General features: G+C 36.0%; 1 protein-coding gene across 3 annotated transcripts in view; it reads right to left on the bottom strand.

The window, feature by feature from the left end:
• LOC138708898 (uncharacterized) overlaps positions 1-18286 on the bottom strand; it is an 85739-nt gene that overhangs the window by 52934 nt on the left and 14519 nt on the right. Inside the window, exon 1 of one of the 3 annotated variants that reach the window (XM_069839210.1) lies at positions 10951-11557. The exons of 1 other annotated variant lie outside the window; for it this stretch is intronic. In XM_069839210.1, coding sequence (XP_069695311.1) covers positions 10951-10987 — 37 coding nt within the window. In that variant the 5' untranslated portion in view covers positions 10988-11557. Of the gene's footprint in view, positions 1-1388; positions 1562-10950; positions 11558-18286 lie in introns of those variants that run through there. One more of the 3 variants, XR_011334783.1, reaches the window with a different exon arrangement.

An 18286-nucleotide genomic window follows, 5' to 3' on the forward strand; every position in this document is an offset into this window, starting at 1 on the left:
TTATGCGTAGTAATGAACAGATAATTTTTATTGTTATTAATATGACTGAAAATTCACAAAAACATGCCGTATAAGTAAATCAAACAAAATATATTTTGAAAAACGCGTATGTTCCCAGTTCCGAGTACTATCGTGCGAAGTTCAAGCAGTAACTGCTGTAACATGAAGGGATGGAAAAGGAGAACAGCAAATATTTTCATAACATGTTCGAACAAACATGACAGGTCTTCTCATGCAAAACGAACATAGGCGAATATCGAACTTCGTCATACTCGACAAAATGAATCGAACATAGTGTCTGTCATGCACGACGATAATTTGTAGTATGAAAATGAAATAATTTATTGCCCTTTAATGCACCTCATTAAAGTACACCTATTCATTATAATTCAGTTGTTCAGCCAATGAGAAATCACCATTGTACCATTATAAAACCGCAAGTATCAATATGCAATCGAAAGACAACTAGCGAAAAGTCACGGAGGCTGGAAATCCAATACTGTCGCAGAAGGTTATGTTCTGTTACTATAATAACTAGCGTCAATTGTAAATAATATTCAAATAAATTCAAATTGTTATCTCGTTTTTCAATTCTAAATCAATTTCCAGGTTATATCAAAACTAAACTTCATGTTATTCTCTACATCAAGGTCAATGGCATTCGTGCCTCGAAAAAAATCAATACTTTCGCGTCTGCGCACATCTCACAATTCAGGTCAGTTCCGCTCCTCACTTACATAACCATAACATGAACACTTATGAATAATTTGAAGTTAAAATATGGTCGAGCATAAAAAGTTGTATGAAACTTGCCTATAATGGTAATTAAGACGCTCGTATGAAAATTATGAAACTCGCTTGCGCTCGTTTCATAAACAAACATACTCGCGTCTTAATTACTACCATTATAGGCTCGTTGCATAATATACTATTATATTATGATGTTCGTGTTATTCAATTTTCATCATCCGTATAGTCACACATATATTTCAGCTGAGCAATCGTGAATTATTTGAACATTATGTAAAAAAGTATAATAAAATTATTGTTTCTGTTGGTAGTACGTACAGTTAACACTAACAATATATTCTATTAAGCAACATACTGTGATTTATTTATATGTATATTCGTGTTGATTTTTAATCATAATTTTGTAATAAAAATTATCTGTACTTACAACACAAGATTTGTTCCAAATCCATACGCAGCTCAAGAATAAAGGGAGAGAAGAGGAGAGAAGGTCAACGAACATGAAGGGGCGAGTTCGAACAAACATGAGATATTTTGTTTCCGCAAAGCGAGCTTCGATTCTACAGAGATTCGGCAAACTTTGTACCCGAACAAAGAGCCTGTAATGTCTCTTGAATTAAAAACGTCAAACAAAGAAATACAATTACAATTCAACTCACATCATTTCTTCATTTATTTATTCAAAATTATACAAAAAAGATGGGCAAAATCGTACTGCTGCTGTGGTATTCTCCCGCTCTATCTGATGTTCAATGACAGCTTTCAGGATTCCTCAACCACCAGTGGTACTCAACAATCTAATTCAATGAACCTGGAGGAAAGTTCCAACAGTAACAAATGCTTTATTCATTGGTTTACTGAACAAGAGAAATATTAATATACCGTAATATAAAGAAATGAGAAAAACAGTGTTGTAAAATCTACATACGTTCTCAATTTGTTTGCATTTCTCAACAATTAAGTTGTTATACCATGTTACTAACGATATTTCTGGTCATATTTTATTTTCTAACGGTCTTACTAATAAACCGTGTATAATTTTTATACGAGACTTATGCTGAGTTGGGACAGAAAACGTTACTAATAAACCATGCATAAGCGATGGACATATAAACAGTCTGTAACTATACAATGGGAATTGCTTTGCAGTAGTTATATTCACAAAACCTCTTGTTTAAGCGTTGTATATAGAGAAAAAATGGCCGCCCTTCTAACAGCTGTTCGTATCGACTGTCATTTTATGATGATGGTTGCCTTGTAATCACAGAAGAACAAACCAAAGAGAACAGAATAATTAGAACAATATTGATGTAGCTGTACTCTTTGACCAAAATATAGTGTGGTAATCGATCAGAGCCAGTTGTACTATCGATACTTAATACGGCACACTAGAGCACTCTACCGGATGCAATAGAGAACCTCAGATATTCTATTACCTTTCGTAACGAAGTAATGACGAAACTATGACGTAGCTGTGTAACAGTTGTATTGTAATACACGACGTATGTAGTGATTATTAGTAAGGAATTTACACACGACGTATAAACGAGCTACTCATTGTATAAGTATAAGACAGTTAAATATCTGTACATATAGTTTTTATTAGTAAGACCGTAGAACTATTACTCTAAACGTACATACAAATAATTTAATGTGCACTCAAATAAAGATGCAAATTTCGATTTTCTGCATCTCACATCTAAGACTTTTTGTAACATCATTTATATATTTTACAATTAAAGTATCGTATGTACCCTAATAAATTACTGTTGCATTAATTTACATAAAACAAATTTTTCTATACTTAAATCTGTTCTAATTACTGTTGCATAAATTTACATAAAACAAATATTTGTATACTTAAATCTGTTCTATCATTTTCTCACTTACAAAAAGCTCTACTTATAGGCCTACTGACAGAAATACTGGACGTCAATAGAGATTTATAGATTGTAAGCACATTACTTACTTGTCAAGAAATGAACAATATGACGAAAAGAAAATCTTTCTAGGGAAACGATAAACAATAGTTGATTACGGACATTTTCCCGAACAAATAAGGTGTCTTAACAGCCTTTAAAACAGTGGCGAAATGTGAAAAGCAGCTAATCCTTTTATAAAAGCAATCACGGATGATCCTGAAGAACTTTTAAATTATTTTGGCGAGGTATAAATACGGATTCTGAAACACAGCAACTTGCACAGAACAAAAAACGTTATATAGAAAATAATGCTGTTTTTAAGGCAGTGCTAATACTGGTTTTAACATGTTATCAGAAAAACCAAAACCTCGAAAGCTATAACTCTGCTCAAAATAGTCACATCGAGGTCTATGGATATCATAAGCAGGCTGAAGAAAACCTATGTAAAAATGTTCAAATAACCAACTTGTCCCACCCGAGATTTTGAACCTAGATCCGTTACTTCCACAGTCGGACGAGTTGATTACTCCTTTGAGATTTAAAACATTTTCCACACTGAACTTAAAATGTTGACTACTACACACAGCAAAATGAATCACGTTGGCGTTTTTACATTGGCGATTACAAGAAAGGTATCCCACAAGATTAAAAATTTACGTCATCGAAAGAATTGTGTTCGCTGGTTGGATTATCTTCACTGATATGATATCAGAGAAAAGAACTTTGGCTGACTGTATTATGTGCGCCACACAAGTAGAAGATGGATTTCATGAAACATACAAATCCCACGTACACTACATGTACATTAGACAGATAAGTGGTTTTTGAGTAGAAAATTAAATGTAGATTGCCGTTGCTTATGAAGTGATGAAATACACGGGCGACGAGCCAATTCATGTTTTAACGTTCTTCTCATCCAGAAAATTCCAGTAATTCTCTTTACATCGTGAATTAAGTTGAACTGGTCGTCTTAAATAGTCTAGCGGTTACCGTGACCGCCAATGGATGTGAACTGCGCAGGTTCAAACCCAGTAGCATGTATGGTTTCCTTTCTAGATTTCAGACACGTAAAAAAATGCAATGTCCAGCTTTACTTTATGTCGCAGTTACGGGTTCTAATATGAGAAAATAAGGCAAGAAGTGAAGTAACAGAAATGCAACAACCGATGCCAGTAGCAAGCTATACTGCAAAACATTGAGAAAACAAAATGTACGCAATAAACTAAACACCTAAAATGTAAAGTACATCGTGATTACACGAACGTCTGGTACCAACAACCTATTCAAAAGAGGGACATATAATCCCTTCCAGACGTAACAGAGCAAAATGTTGTATTAAAACGGAAAAAAATCAAATCAACATTGAGATGAGACGGCACTAATAGCCTATGCCAGTGGTTCCCAAAATTTTTGAAGGCACAATTCACTTTTGGGCGAGATTTCCCTTCGCGCCTCCACTTCCGGTACGGTTTTCGATTCCATTCCAAAAATACGAATCCCTGTAAAATCGCGAACTATAATTTTACTCAAAATCAATGGATAACACTCGAAGTACGATTTTAAACAACAGCTTTACGAGTATTTTCAGGAAGAAACTCAAAACAATTACAACAGTTACATATTGATACTGAATCCGCTTTGTTCAACTGGCTGATATTCCAAAAAAATATGGAGAAAAAAGTAAATGAAATATCTACAAATACGAAATTAAAAATTGGGCCGAGTCTTGGTAGCCGTCTCCTCTATGTAGGCAAAAAGCTTGGCAAGACTGTCCACAAGTAATAATAATAATAATAATAATAATAATAATAATAATAATAATAATAATGGTTTGGTTTAACTGACAGAGTTAATATTAAAGATTTTATTAATTTGTCCTTCAGAATAACATCTCCTCAAATATTAATTGACAGAGTTAAGGCCATTCGGCCTTCTCTTCCACTCAACCAGTTTGATACAAAATTACTACATTGCTATAATTAATACATAATTAATGTAATACAATAATAATTCTTTTTATCTTCCCAACATACCAATAAAATTATATAATAATAATAATAATAATAATAACAATGTCATACATAAATATAATTAAATTATTAAACTCGATCATCAAGTAGCATACATTTAGGAGCTCTTGTTTACTTCAGATGCACAATGCGTTGTATCTGGAACTTAGTAAAATTAGGTGGCCCAAATTTTGTTTCTGGGTCTCTACTGATGGAATGTTAAAACTAGACCTTTCTCCCACAGAGCATAGACCAATTTTGTAACAAAAGAATACCTCGAGCTTGAAAAAAAAAGCTCTTAAATTTTGTATAACATTTGCAACGTCGTATTTATGCGAAATAGGTATGTTTCTCGTCTAATTTAAATTCTGTTTTATTTAACGACGCTCGCAACTGCCGAGGTTATATCAGCGTCGCCGGTGTGCAGGAATTTTGTCCCGCAGTTCTTTTAAATGCCAGTAAATCTACTGACATGAGCCTTCGCATTTAAGCACACTTAAATGCCATCGACCTGCACTGGGATCGGACCGCAATCTCGAGCACAGAAGGTCAGCGCTATACCAACTACGCCACTCAGGCCGACTTCTCGTCTATGATTGCCATCAAACCAAAAGTGGGTAATCTGCTTGAACTTTAAAATGATATGTGTGTGTACCGAATACTTAGTCCAGATTTGAGAGGCTACTTTCTGGGGGACGGGGGGACAGGGACACTTATCCATATTAATGATTTTTTACTTTATAACTATTGAAATACTTTTTTTTTATTTTTATGTTCGACACTGTTATGTTTGTAAATGCAGCATAAATGTATATTAATATAGGCGTCTTTGTGTTACTTTGTTATCATCTCGCGACCAACTTCAGCTCTTTACACGACTCCCACTTTGAGAACCACTGGCCTACACCATAGGACTTTAAACTTTCCGGATTCAGAGAACTCTTACAGAATAAATTATTATTATTTTTACACTCAAGTTGTCAATGACTAAGAAATATATAACACTTCCAGTTTTAAGGAGGTACATCCCAAGAACTTAAATATTTATGTCCCAATAGTATTAGTTAAAAAGAACGGAACAGTTATGTCTCTTATCTATAGGGAAAATCGATAGATATACGAGTATTAATGAATAAGTAATACGACTAAAACACCCTAGGGGTCATCTCTCTGGTTACAATCCGAATCCTCGACGTCCGTGCGAGTTTCTTGCAGAACAGCTTGGGAATCACTTGAACAGTCATAATATAAGAACACGTCTACGAGTACAGTATATTCGACAAAATGATTTTCATTCAGAAGTGTGCTGCTGTTACTCTTACGGTAGGACAGCGAAAGGAAAGATACAGGGCTGTTTCGGATCTGATAACGAATTTGAATGACATCATGCGCGTCAGGAATCATATCGACAGCTGAACTGCGACGAGAGGTGACAGACCAGTAGTGAGTGACTTCATAATTATAGTGTACGGTGTATCACAGTAGCAATGCCCAAGAAAATCGAGCCTTTTTTGGAAGGGGTACACAACAACTCTTTCCGATGCCATGTATAGTTGCGTTAAAATCATAGGAGCCTGCAAAAAACGTGGTTTCGTTACTTTTTAAGAAAGACATTTTGTGTGTACCTAATAAGACTGGCAAAGCTCGGATGGGATTAATTCCAAAGTGGAAAAAGCAAGCAAAACCACTCCCGTCACAAGTCGCCGCACCTCACGAGATGATACAAATTAATTCCATTCGAGCTTTACCAATCTTATTAAATACACAGAAGATTCCTTTCTTGGGAATAACGAAACCTCGTTTATTGCAGGCTTCTTTTATTTTCACTTAACTGTACTTGGCATTGGAAAGGGTCATAATGTACCCCTCTCAAAAAGGCTCGATTTTCTTGGGAATTTCTGCTGTGAGTCGCCGTGCACTCTGACTATGAGATCACTCACTACTGGTCTGTCACCTCGCGCCACAGTTCAGCTGTCGTGTGACTTCTGACGTACATGTTATTCAAATTCGTTATCAGAGATCAGAAACAACCCTGTAATCTACGTAGCAGAGTACCAATCCTATCTTGTTTACATAAACTGTAAATACCAAATGCAATACTTCCTTCCGAAGTAAACTTTCTACGGTGGATTTATACCACGATCTCTAATAAATATTACAATAAAATATAGATGTACGGTAACAACAAAATGTTTGTAAAGCAGAGTATTAAAATGTTGCAACACTGTGCGAGAATTTTGAGTTTATTCAAGACTAAAAAATCTCGTATCACGTTCAAGTCTCCAATCATAAGCGTCATAGGAATTATTGCACAATAAAGGCACCTGCCAGATCTTAGTCACAGTTATCTTCAACATTTTTATCTTCCGTAATGTAATGGTCTTTAAACTCATTGCTTTCTTTGCAAATTAATAATCATTTCTTTGGTCGTTTCGTCTCGACACAATAGGCCTACGCACATCAGACTTATAGATGTACAGTCTTACTAATAAACCGTGTATAGTTTTTATACGAGACTTATGCAGAGTTGAGACAGAAAACGTTACTAATAAACTGTGAATAAGCTATGAACGTATAAACAGGCTGTAACTATACAATGGGAATTGCTTTGCAGTAGTTATATACACGAAACCCCTTGTTTAAGTGTTGTATATAGGGAAAAAATGGCCGCCCCTTTAACAGCTGTTCGTATCGACTGTCATTTTATGATGATGTTTACCTTGTAACCACAGAAGAACAAACCAAAGATCATAGAATTATTAGAATAATATTGCTTTAGTTTGTACTCTTTGACGAAAATGTAGTGTGGTAATCGATTAGAGCCAGTTGTACTATCGATATTTAACACGCCACACTAGAGCGCTCTACTGGATCCAGTAGAGAACCTCAGATATTCGTAACCTTTCGTAACGAATGACGAAACTATGACGTAGCTGTGTAACAGTTATACTGTTATACACGACGTATGTAGTGATTATTAGTAAGGAATTTACACACGACTTATAAATGAGCTACTCATTGTATAAGTATAAGACAATTAAACGTCTGTATATAGAGTTTTTATTAGTAAGACCGTAAAAATATTGAGTTTACACAAAATCTACGGTAACTCTCCGCTTTTCAAAATGCAATTCCTTTAAAAAAATCTATACGATATACTCGTATATCTGAGAAGTCTGTTTGAAAATTAAGACGAAATTAAAAATTCCGCTTTCAAAAGGTATTTGAATCTAGTCTCTTCAGTTCGTAATCCGCCACTCTCCAGACAGAGCTAACTCGGCTCTTATATTTAACAACATTCCACAACATTAGGTACAATAATTAAAATAATGTTTCACAAAATTAGTACTATTAAAGGTAAAATGCACGTCTCTTTTTTTTTACATTTTCCCCAATCCGTACTTAATGACAGTGTATTTTCATAACAATGGCATTATTACGAATCCCCGTGGGGGTCACAGACGCGTTCCCAGTGTACAAGGTCGAGCTGAATATAGAAAATGTAATTGCAAGATGCGAAACAGGAAGCCACAAAATATATACAACACAGCAGCCTACACAGTGTATTCAGAACAAGACGTTACAAAAGTACCAACACAGACAAAAATGTTTAGGATTTTCTATAGTAATTCTTAAAAAAGAAAATTGTAATTTTCTTAATGTTCATTTCGTATCGGTTCGTTTATGCCAAACTTAATCTAGAAAAAAAAAACTGGCATGCACCCACTAATGTCATTAAATCTTACCCAAAAACATATTTTCCGATATTTTAAATGGAAAGAATTTGTAATACGTTCGTCAATCTAAAACCACCAAACCGATTGCCAAAATGAAACCAGAACACAGCAAAACTCCTACATATAATGATTCACAACATGTGCGATGCATTTCATTGAAGAATTGAAGGGGGGGGGGGGATAAAAGAGTAAAATTATCCACGTCCCGCGCCGTGGCGTCGTGGTCTAAGGCATCCTGCCTGGGACTCGCGTTACAGAATGCCTTCTGGTTCGAGTCCTCATGGGGGAAGAAATTTTCTCATGAAATTTCGGCCAGTGTATGGGACCGGTGCCCACCCAGCATCGTGATGCACTTGGGGAGCTACGATAGGTAACAAAAATCCGGTTACGAAAACCAGCCTTATAGCTGGGGGGCTCATCGTGCTAACCACACGATACCTCGATTCTGGTTGGATGATCGTCCACCTCTGCTTCAGAATGTGGCCGTGAGGCCAGCAGCCGGCTGGTCGGTCTTGGCCCTTCCTGGGCTGTAGCGCCACGGATTATTATCATTATTATTATTATTATTATTATTATTATTATTAAAATTATCCATATAACAAACCCACTGGAAAGAGTGTGGTTAAGGACCCCACCTTTACAGAAAATCCGCATTAGTAACAGTAGGGATGTTAGTCCTACGTGCTTGCAGCCTTCATACCCAAGGAAATGACATTAATTATTTCCGTTAGTTTAGGCCAAGCGAAACCAGGGCCTCAATGCCGCCTAAAGATTACATCAAAAGAGGAAATCCATGACCCCAATGAGAATCGAACACACGATCTCTCGGCTTCAAGCGCAGGGCTTCAGCACGATACTACCGCATTCCCAAATAATAATAATAATAATAATAATAATAATAATAATAATAATAATAATAATAATAATCCAACACTGTTTAAAATGTACCTGGAAGAAGCTCTAAAAGGACAAAAATATATCTGCAGTGCTTGGGAAAAGTGACATAAGTCAGTTTCCACAAACCTTTTTTGATAATTTATTGACAACTTACACTGGTTTATGTCGATTTGATTTTTTTCTGTATGAATTATTGTAATGGGAGAAAAATAATTATGTATTTTTTTCAAAGCGAGCAGATGTTCCGTAAGTTGTCAATAAATTATCAAAAAAGGTTTGTGGAAACTTGTGTCACTTTTCCCGAGCACTGCATTATATACTCTACAATTTGCTGATGATCAAATTATACTAGCAGAAGAATATGATGATATTGAATGCATGAGCAGAAAACTCGTTGAGAATGTGAAAAATCTGGATTAAAATTAATTTTGAAAAATCTCATTATATGGTTATTGGGGGAAAGAAACAAACTCTGATAATTGAAAATAAAGGTGTTATTAAATATAGTAATAAATACAAATATCTGGGTGTTACAATCACAGATGACGGAAGGAACCATTTAGAAATTAAAGAACGTTTGAAGAAAGGGAAATATGCGATATCCACTCTTATGGGATAATAAAATCAGAATTGAAACTAAACATAACATTTATAAATCAACTGTGAGAAGTACAACTTTATACGGGGCAGAAACTTGGCAATTGCAAAACGCATTCAAAAATAAAGGTTTGGCCTTAGAAATGGATTATTGGAGACGATCAGCAGGCATTTCAAGAAGAGATAAAATTAGAAACGATATAATCAGGGAGAAAATGCAAGTTAATAATGATATTGTAGAGGATATTTCACAAAACAACTAATATGGTATGGGCATATGATGCAAATGAATACGGAAAGATTACCAAGGTTGACTTATGATTGGACCGCATCAAGAAGAAAAAAAAGAGGAAGACCTATGACAACATGGAAAAAGAGCAGATTTTTAAAAATGTTAATTTCAAAACATACTATCGCGCAAAAAATACTTTACAATACACGTTTGTGATGTGCATTATTAAATCAAGAAAACTTTTCCTCGATTTTGTAAGAATCTCTTCCCAACGTTGTAACGTAATATCACAGGCTAATATATAGTCACGAAGCTTGAGTTGTGAGGTTGCTAGGAACAATAGACTGTGCCGGCACTATTTCGCATTGTCGATATTAGCGATCCTAGTGGTTAGCAACTATATATGGATGCATATTTACTACGTATTGAGCTTCGTGACTGTATATACTGGATTGTGGTAATATACTATTTCTCACTATATTATTATAGGTTATCAAGATCAACTTGTAACAAAAAAATCACATTATAGTTTAACACATGGCAAAATTAACACTATTAATAGGTTACCACGACAACTAAATAACAGAAATACACATTTTGCATTTCCGATCATACTACCGGTACCGCAGATTACCATGGTAACGTATCAGTACAACTGAACATACCCAGACAAGTGCTACAGCTCAACAACACAACGAAAGATCAGACAAGCATTACATACAGTACTTATGCTATATACTACACACCAACTGTGACGAGTTCTCGATATAGTTCGTTACTATGGTAACCTAATAGCAGGTACATACCTTGATATTCACATTCGCCGTTATGCATCGATATCATCTTTCAGTGGTGTAATCCTGTTCACTCACTACAAAAATCAGTGCCTGCACATGCAACTGTCACACACGGTGGCTGCGTGAGGACTACACACGCACGCACAGAGGAAGCCCTTACAATGCACAACTGTGTTTTAATTTAGCTCTCGCACGCTGGCGGAGTGAGTGAGTGGGGTGGGTGGCAGGCGGCTGCCAGTAATCGAAAGGACCCCAGTTCGAAATTTGGCCCAGGTAGTGGCCAATCGTGAGAAATTCCCAGGCGATTGCCAAGATGCAACAAGATTGTGTGTGTAAAAATTCAGGTTCCTTGATTCTGATACCTAAACGTGGCCAGCAGATTGGTATTCATCGCCGAAGACGCGGATTCATATTACGGCAAGAAAAAAGAAATGTGTGCTGGGAATAAATGAGGGTGTAACAGATTTTTTCGTCGACATGAAAGACGTGAAATAACTATGTAATGTTACATATCCGCAAAGCTGTTGCGTCATCGTTATATTGCAATATCGATAGTCTAATGGTTACAAAGTTTGCTATTACAGTCGTGTCGACGTGTCCAAATCCAGCCAACAGCTGTGAAATTTAATGCCAATCAAATCGTTAACTTGGCTTCCTTTAGGCCTGTGTCACAGAATATGATACAATTTTTGACCAAATATATATGATCAAATGTAAGATTTTGAGTATATTACACTATGTCAAAGCTTTTATAATATCTTTCATCACAGTTCTAATAATGGATTCACAACAGTTCTATGCTTGTTGCAACTGTAAATGCAGTAATGGTTATTGCATTAATACTAAAGAAGAAATCAAAGAAAAAACGTATTTCGTCGGCCTAGAGTGTAAACCTGTTGACAAAATGGATTTTTTACAGGAGAAACAAAAAAACTGAGTACTTTGAAACTTCAGGACCAAATCCAAAGTATAGATGGTGAGGTTTCAGAGTTAATTTATACTCAGTTTTTTGTTTGTTTTTTCAGTTGGTTATTTTCGACGCTTTATCAACATCTTAGGTTATTTAGCGTCTGAATGAGGTGAAGGTGATAGGTGATAATGCCGGTGAAATGAATCCGAGGTCCAGCACCGATAGTTACCCAGCATTTGCTCATATTGGTTTGAGGGAAAACCCCGGGAAAAAATCTCAACCAGGTAACTTCCCTCGACCGGGAATCGAACCCTGACCACCTGGTTACGCGGCCAGACGCGCTAACCGTTACTTTACAGGTATAGACAGTTTTTTGTTTTCCTTGTAAAATGTCCTTTTTGTTAGTTAGCAGGTTTACACTCTAAGCCGACGATTTGGATTAGAGATTGGGGTAGGGAGAAAAGATACAAAAGGAATCCATCCACTCTACTGAGAGAACTTCAGTGTGAAGATGTGAAATCCTATATATACTAACGGTCTTACTAATAAACCATGTATAGTTTTTATACGAGATTTATGCAGCGTTGAGACAGAAAACGTTACTAATAAACCATGCATAAGCGATGGATGTATAAACAATCTGTAACTATACAATGGGAATTGCTTTGCAGTAGCTATATATACGAAACCCCTTGTTTAAGCGTTGTATATAGAGAAAAAATGGCCGCCCCTCTAACAGCTGTTCGTATCGACTGTCATTTTATGATGATGGATGCCTTGTAACAGAGCCTTCTTTAGTTACAAGCCGGGGCATGGGTAGGTTTGGCAACGCAGAGTGGAGGCGGGAGATTTTAGTGATATTGTGTTTGCTCATTGCTTTCGTTATACGTAACGCGTATTTTTTCAATATTACTTCATGCACAAAGGTAAGATCAAGATTCAGAGCAGTGATGTAAATTACTGCGGGTTCGAAAATAGTGTTTTATTGCAATCAATTTGCTATACTTCAGAATACGGCGTAAGTAGGCTACTTACATACAAAGGTAAATAAATAAATAAGATACTCCTTGCACCGAAAATAATAAAATCAATAATGCAATAAAGACGTAAGTTCCTACGCAGTATTCTTAAGTTCCATTCAGTTAACAAATTTGTGGCTAGCAAATTGACAATGTTTTGCGACTTAATGGTGTTTCATCTGTGAAAGATTTAGGATATATTTTAATATTATCTTATGCGATTATCTATCGTGTTTTTCTACAAATATTTCAAATGCCTAAAAAGTGCTGTGTGCCTATGTGTCGTAGCAACTACAATACCAAAACAGATGGTTATGTCACTACATTTAGATTTCCTGTTGATCCTGAACAAAGGCAGAAGTGGGTTAGAAATATAAAAAGAGGCAATTGGGAACCCCAGAAAAATTCTGTAGTATGCATAAAACATTTTTCAAATGGCAGTTTTTCTAAAGGTGATACATTGTGTGATTCCAAAGGAAATGTTCTTTTTGTACCTCCTAAGCCCAATGAGCTTCTTTCGGATAAATAAAATAATGACGTACTTTCGCAATACCCTATTCCAATCAATTAACCATTATGTGGCTAGTAAATTGACAATGTTTTGCCGCTTAATGTTGTTTCACCTCTGACATGAAAGGTGTAGAATATCATATGCATTTTAATTCCATGTGATTATGTCGTGCTTTTCTATAAATATTTCAGATGTCCAGGAAGCCAGTTTTAGTTTGAACCTGGCCAGTCACCATAACAATACTGTTATCCTAAATTATTTGTTATAAACTTTTTAAAATATAATTTAAAAAAATATAACTACAGAAAACAAGCTAAGAATGTGAATTATGCAAATAGGCCTAAAATAAAATGTAAACAGAAGAAACTATTGACATTCCTATTATAATAAAAGTATGAGGATGTAAATACAGTTAAGCCAAGTAAGACAATCTATGAAAAAATAAAAACATCCCTTCAACATAATACGTAACAAAACGCAACATTATCTATTAAGTACATGTATGTATCAATTAGCGTAAACTCAGTGGACTTTAAATCCTGTAAATACGAAACCAACAAAGTGATTATATGCATCTACAAATTATAGACATTTCTGACGTATAGCAGGCATTCCGAATCTTCAACAAAACTGCAACATTTATGGAATCACAAAACAGCTGTTTACAATGACTTTGAAAACCAACGGCGTAACTTTATTGATATAGCAGGCGAGACCCAACAATTTGACTAGAATTCTGATACACACAAACCATAAATAAGAATATAAAAATGTGGTTATACAATATTTAATATTTAATAGAATAGTCAATTACTTTCTCATCCATAACCGTAAAAATTCCCAAGGACTGCAACCATTTTATTTTCATTTATTGTCTTGTTTTTTATCACCAACACGCATTTAGTTTATAATACATCAACAATTAACGTTTGGTACGACCGTAAACCTAATTCCATCGACACACACTTATATTGCAACATTAATTTACATTGAAAATCGGCATTAGCACAAACACGTGTACTGTACGTTCAGTTAATTACAGTGTTGCCGACGTATGGCCCCGGCTTATAACTAAAGAAGGCTCTGCTTGTAACCACAGAAGAACACACCAAAGAGCACAGAATAAGTAGAATATTATTGCTGTAGCGTGTTCTCTTTGACCAAAATATAGTGTGGTAATCGATCAGAGCCAGTTGTACTATCGATTCTTAACACGGCACACTAGAGCGCTCTACCGGATGCAACAGAGAATCTCAGATATTCTATTACCTTTAGTAACGAAGTAATGACGAAACTATGACGTAGCTGTGTAACAGTTATACTGCCTAATGTGATATTAAAAGTTTTGTGGTTTTCACAGACCATGTGTACTTAATGTCCACCATTTTCTTTCTTCTCAGTCACAGATTTTATCAAAGGTATGATGATGACCATAACTTTTATCACAGAACTATGTCTCAGCTAGATGTGATCAAAGATGCTATATTACACTATAAAAGATTTTATCATATATATTTTACCAAACTTCTGTGACACACAAATTTGATAGTGTAATATAGGCCTTAATAAAGCTGGAAGGCCTGGGTCGTGAACTTGTGGCATGTAAAATTCCCCTATTCCTGAATGAAGAACTACGAACAAAATGTATCAACAATTTTTCGTCCATGTTTAAATTAGCCTATTAAACACTGCTAGTCAACATCGTCGGTTAACACACTAACAAACTGAGTAATGAATTTCGCTTTATAGGTACTCTCCTATATCAGATAGGCTACACATTCTAATTTCCAGACTAGCACAGTTCAGGTAGACATACATCTAGTAGCAGTAGCAGTAAAGTAGCAGTGGAATAGAATGGAGTTTCAGGAGGGGGCACTACGACCCTGCACTACGATTTTTCAAGATATGATCCGTTCGGAGCAGAAGTGGTGTACGACAAAATTGGGTAATGAGGTTTAAAGTAAAAATTCTGAAAATATAGCGCAAAGTACCAATTAATATGTCATTCCTGCTCTCCACTGACTACTAATAGTTTAAATAAATTGAATATTAATTGCTACCTTGCGCTGTATTTTACGGAATGTTTACTTTAACCCTCATTATCCGTTTTTGACTTAAACCACTTTTGCTCTCGACGGCTCATAGATTGCATTAAATCTCAAGCCTAGTGTAATATGTAGCTATAGCAGCCGTGGCGAAAATGTAACTCACGAGCACACTGTGGCTCGCAATGATAGCTGTGCATGTCTCTTGCTTCCCCAATCCCCACCCTCTCACTCACTGCAGTCAAACTCCGTTCCATTTGTATTTGTCTCTGACCTGCGAGTGGGGTATCGTCGCGATGTCTCTCTCGAAACCATGTACCTCTACAAAAACGAAAGTTTCATGTAGGATGGGAGGACGCATTTTTTTGCTGCCAATATTAAATGTATGATTTGTTCACAAGTATTACGAGGAAAACGGTTGTATAGCATAAAACAGCATTATACTACATGTTACTCATGAAACATTAAAAGGTTAAGTGTTATTATTATTATTATTATTATTATTATTATTATTATTATTACTATTTCGATCCTTTTTCAGCATATGTACGAATAATGCGGTTAGGTCTTCAATTTAAACTCACAGATTTACAATGTAATGTTACAATGAAAGCTAGATGTAAGGACTTGACAAATGTTGAACTTTTCAAATCTTTGCCAAAAAATAAATATCCGAAGCTTCGTTCTTTCGCTTGCTCTGTTGAAGCCATGTTCGCTACAACTTACGTTTGAAAAATTATTTTCAACAATGAAAATAGTAAAAACCTAATTTAGATTACGACTGGTAGACAAATACTTTCGTGATCAACTACGAGTGGCAGTAAGTGACATAATTCCTGATTTTGAAACTCTGTCGCAGAGACATTCTGAAGACAGTTAACTTTAGATTGTGATAATGTGTCCTATGTTTTCTAGTTCATTTCTTTCTTCGTTACACGTACTAAACATTAGTTTGTAACCTTATAAAAAAAAAAAAAAAAAAAAAGTAAAGGTATCCCCGTAACATGCCATGAAGGCACTTGGGGGGCATGGAGGTAGAGCCCCATGCTTTCCATGACCTCGGCACTAGAATGAAGTGGTGTGGTCGGCACCACGCTCTGACCGCCTTTTACCCCCAGGAAAGACCCGGTACTCAATTTTATAGGAGGCTGAGTGAACCTCGGAGCCGTTCTGAAAGTTTGGCAACGAGAAAAAATCCTGTGACCACCTGGGATCGAACTCCAGACCTTTCAGTCCGTAGCCAGCTGCTCTACCAACTGAGCTACCCGGCCGCCCAGTTTGTAACCTTATACTCTATAAAATTATATTTAAGTGCTTGACGTAAGGAAAATGAAAATCCGTTAATAAGTCAGACAATTGCTTCACTTCCCCTTCGGATGTCCGCCTTCCTCCATAGGTGCTATGCACGTTGCAGGTTACACAGTAGCTCGGCGCACGATTACATTTTCGCCACGGCTGAGTATAGGCATCCAACAAAGAAAACTCAGTGCGCAGAAACCAGCGGAAGGAGAAGGTAAGGGGAAGGAGAATGACGAAAGAAATACTTACGATGAAGAAAAGTAAGATTTTATGATTATCATGTCCATAAACGAAGATGGACGACAATGAAGGAGACGAAAATGAGGAAGGTTATTGCTGTGAGGAGACAAAGAGAGTAAAATAAAAAGGGAAGAAGACGAATTGAATGACGAAAGTTTTTAGGAATTGAAATAACCTCAATTCTTTGAATGGCTGAGTGACTGTGACTTCGAAGTTGCTACCATTTGTCATAAGTAATGACGAGAAATACGAACTCATGATTTTTGGTAGCATTTCATGTGAAGGCAGGAGTCGGACAGACTCAATTATTTCCTGTGTCATAACAGTTGTGTATGCATGCTTTGCCATGCTCGGCCGTTCCAAAGGCTCCCTCTCCAGCGAGGCGAAACTTGAACGAAATGCATTAACTCTACCTTTCTCATTTTGTAGTTCCCGCAGCATAAGCAAGTCATGGAGTTTAGTACTCCACGGATGGAAAACTTTATGCATATTTTAACCTGCATCGTCCGATACTTTTAAAATTTTCTACACCACAGACGACGTAACTGGTAACTAGTAATCCTTCATTTAGCGTCAAGGTAGGTCTGCCCGCAGAGCGGTAGACTATGAATCGGAAGAGATTTTTCACCTTGCAATGAGTTAGAGACCGGCTGCAAAGTTGACAATGACAAGAAAAGAAAAAAAAGTCTAAAAATTGCATGTGTTAGGGCCTATTACTAAGAGACAGAATTTCCATGCAAATGCATGGTTTTATACAGGGACATCATTTTATTTTTACTTAAATTTTTATTGTACCTGGGTTTCTAAATGTACTTGATTCCCACCCCTTTCACTAATGTCCTTGCTAACGTCAGCCACACAAACTTACGGCCGGTGTTGCTAGCAGTGAAGTAAATAGTACAAAGTACAGTGTGTTTCAGAAATATGTTGCGTTTTTATAGAAGAAAGAGCTTATATTATTGAAGTTTATTTTCACACAGGTATGTGTAGCATAACTGAATTTATCTGTGTGGACTGAGCACAAGTGAAGATTAGAGTTACCGAAAGTACGGTACCCTATAATATGGTACGGTACTTAACAGCATTATTTAAACAAGAGTTTTGTTTTACTGTTTCTAAGTATGAAGGACGATGATGAAAACTGGAATATTACAATAGGCTATAACCGAATGTGAACAACAGTTTTTTTCACAATTTCCTGATTACACCATTACGGAATATTTTCGTAGAAATGTAATTAATCTGGTAGATAAGTTTAGAGCAACAGAGTGCACAGAAAGGAAGAAAAGTGTAAGATGGCCAACAAAGGTGACAGAAGATG

Source organism: Periplaneta americana, chromosome 11 (genome assembly GCF_040183065.1).
Source record: "Periplaneta americana isolate PAMFEO1 chromosome 11, P.americana_PAMFEO1_priV1, whole genome shotgun sequence".
Classification (NCBI taxonomy): domain Eukaryota; kingdom Metazoa; phylum Arthropoda; class Insecta; order Blattodea; family Blattidae; genus Periplaneta; species Periplaneta americana.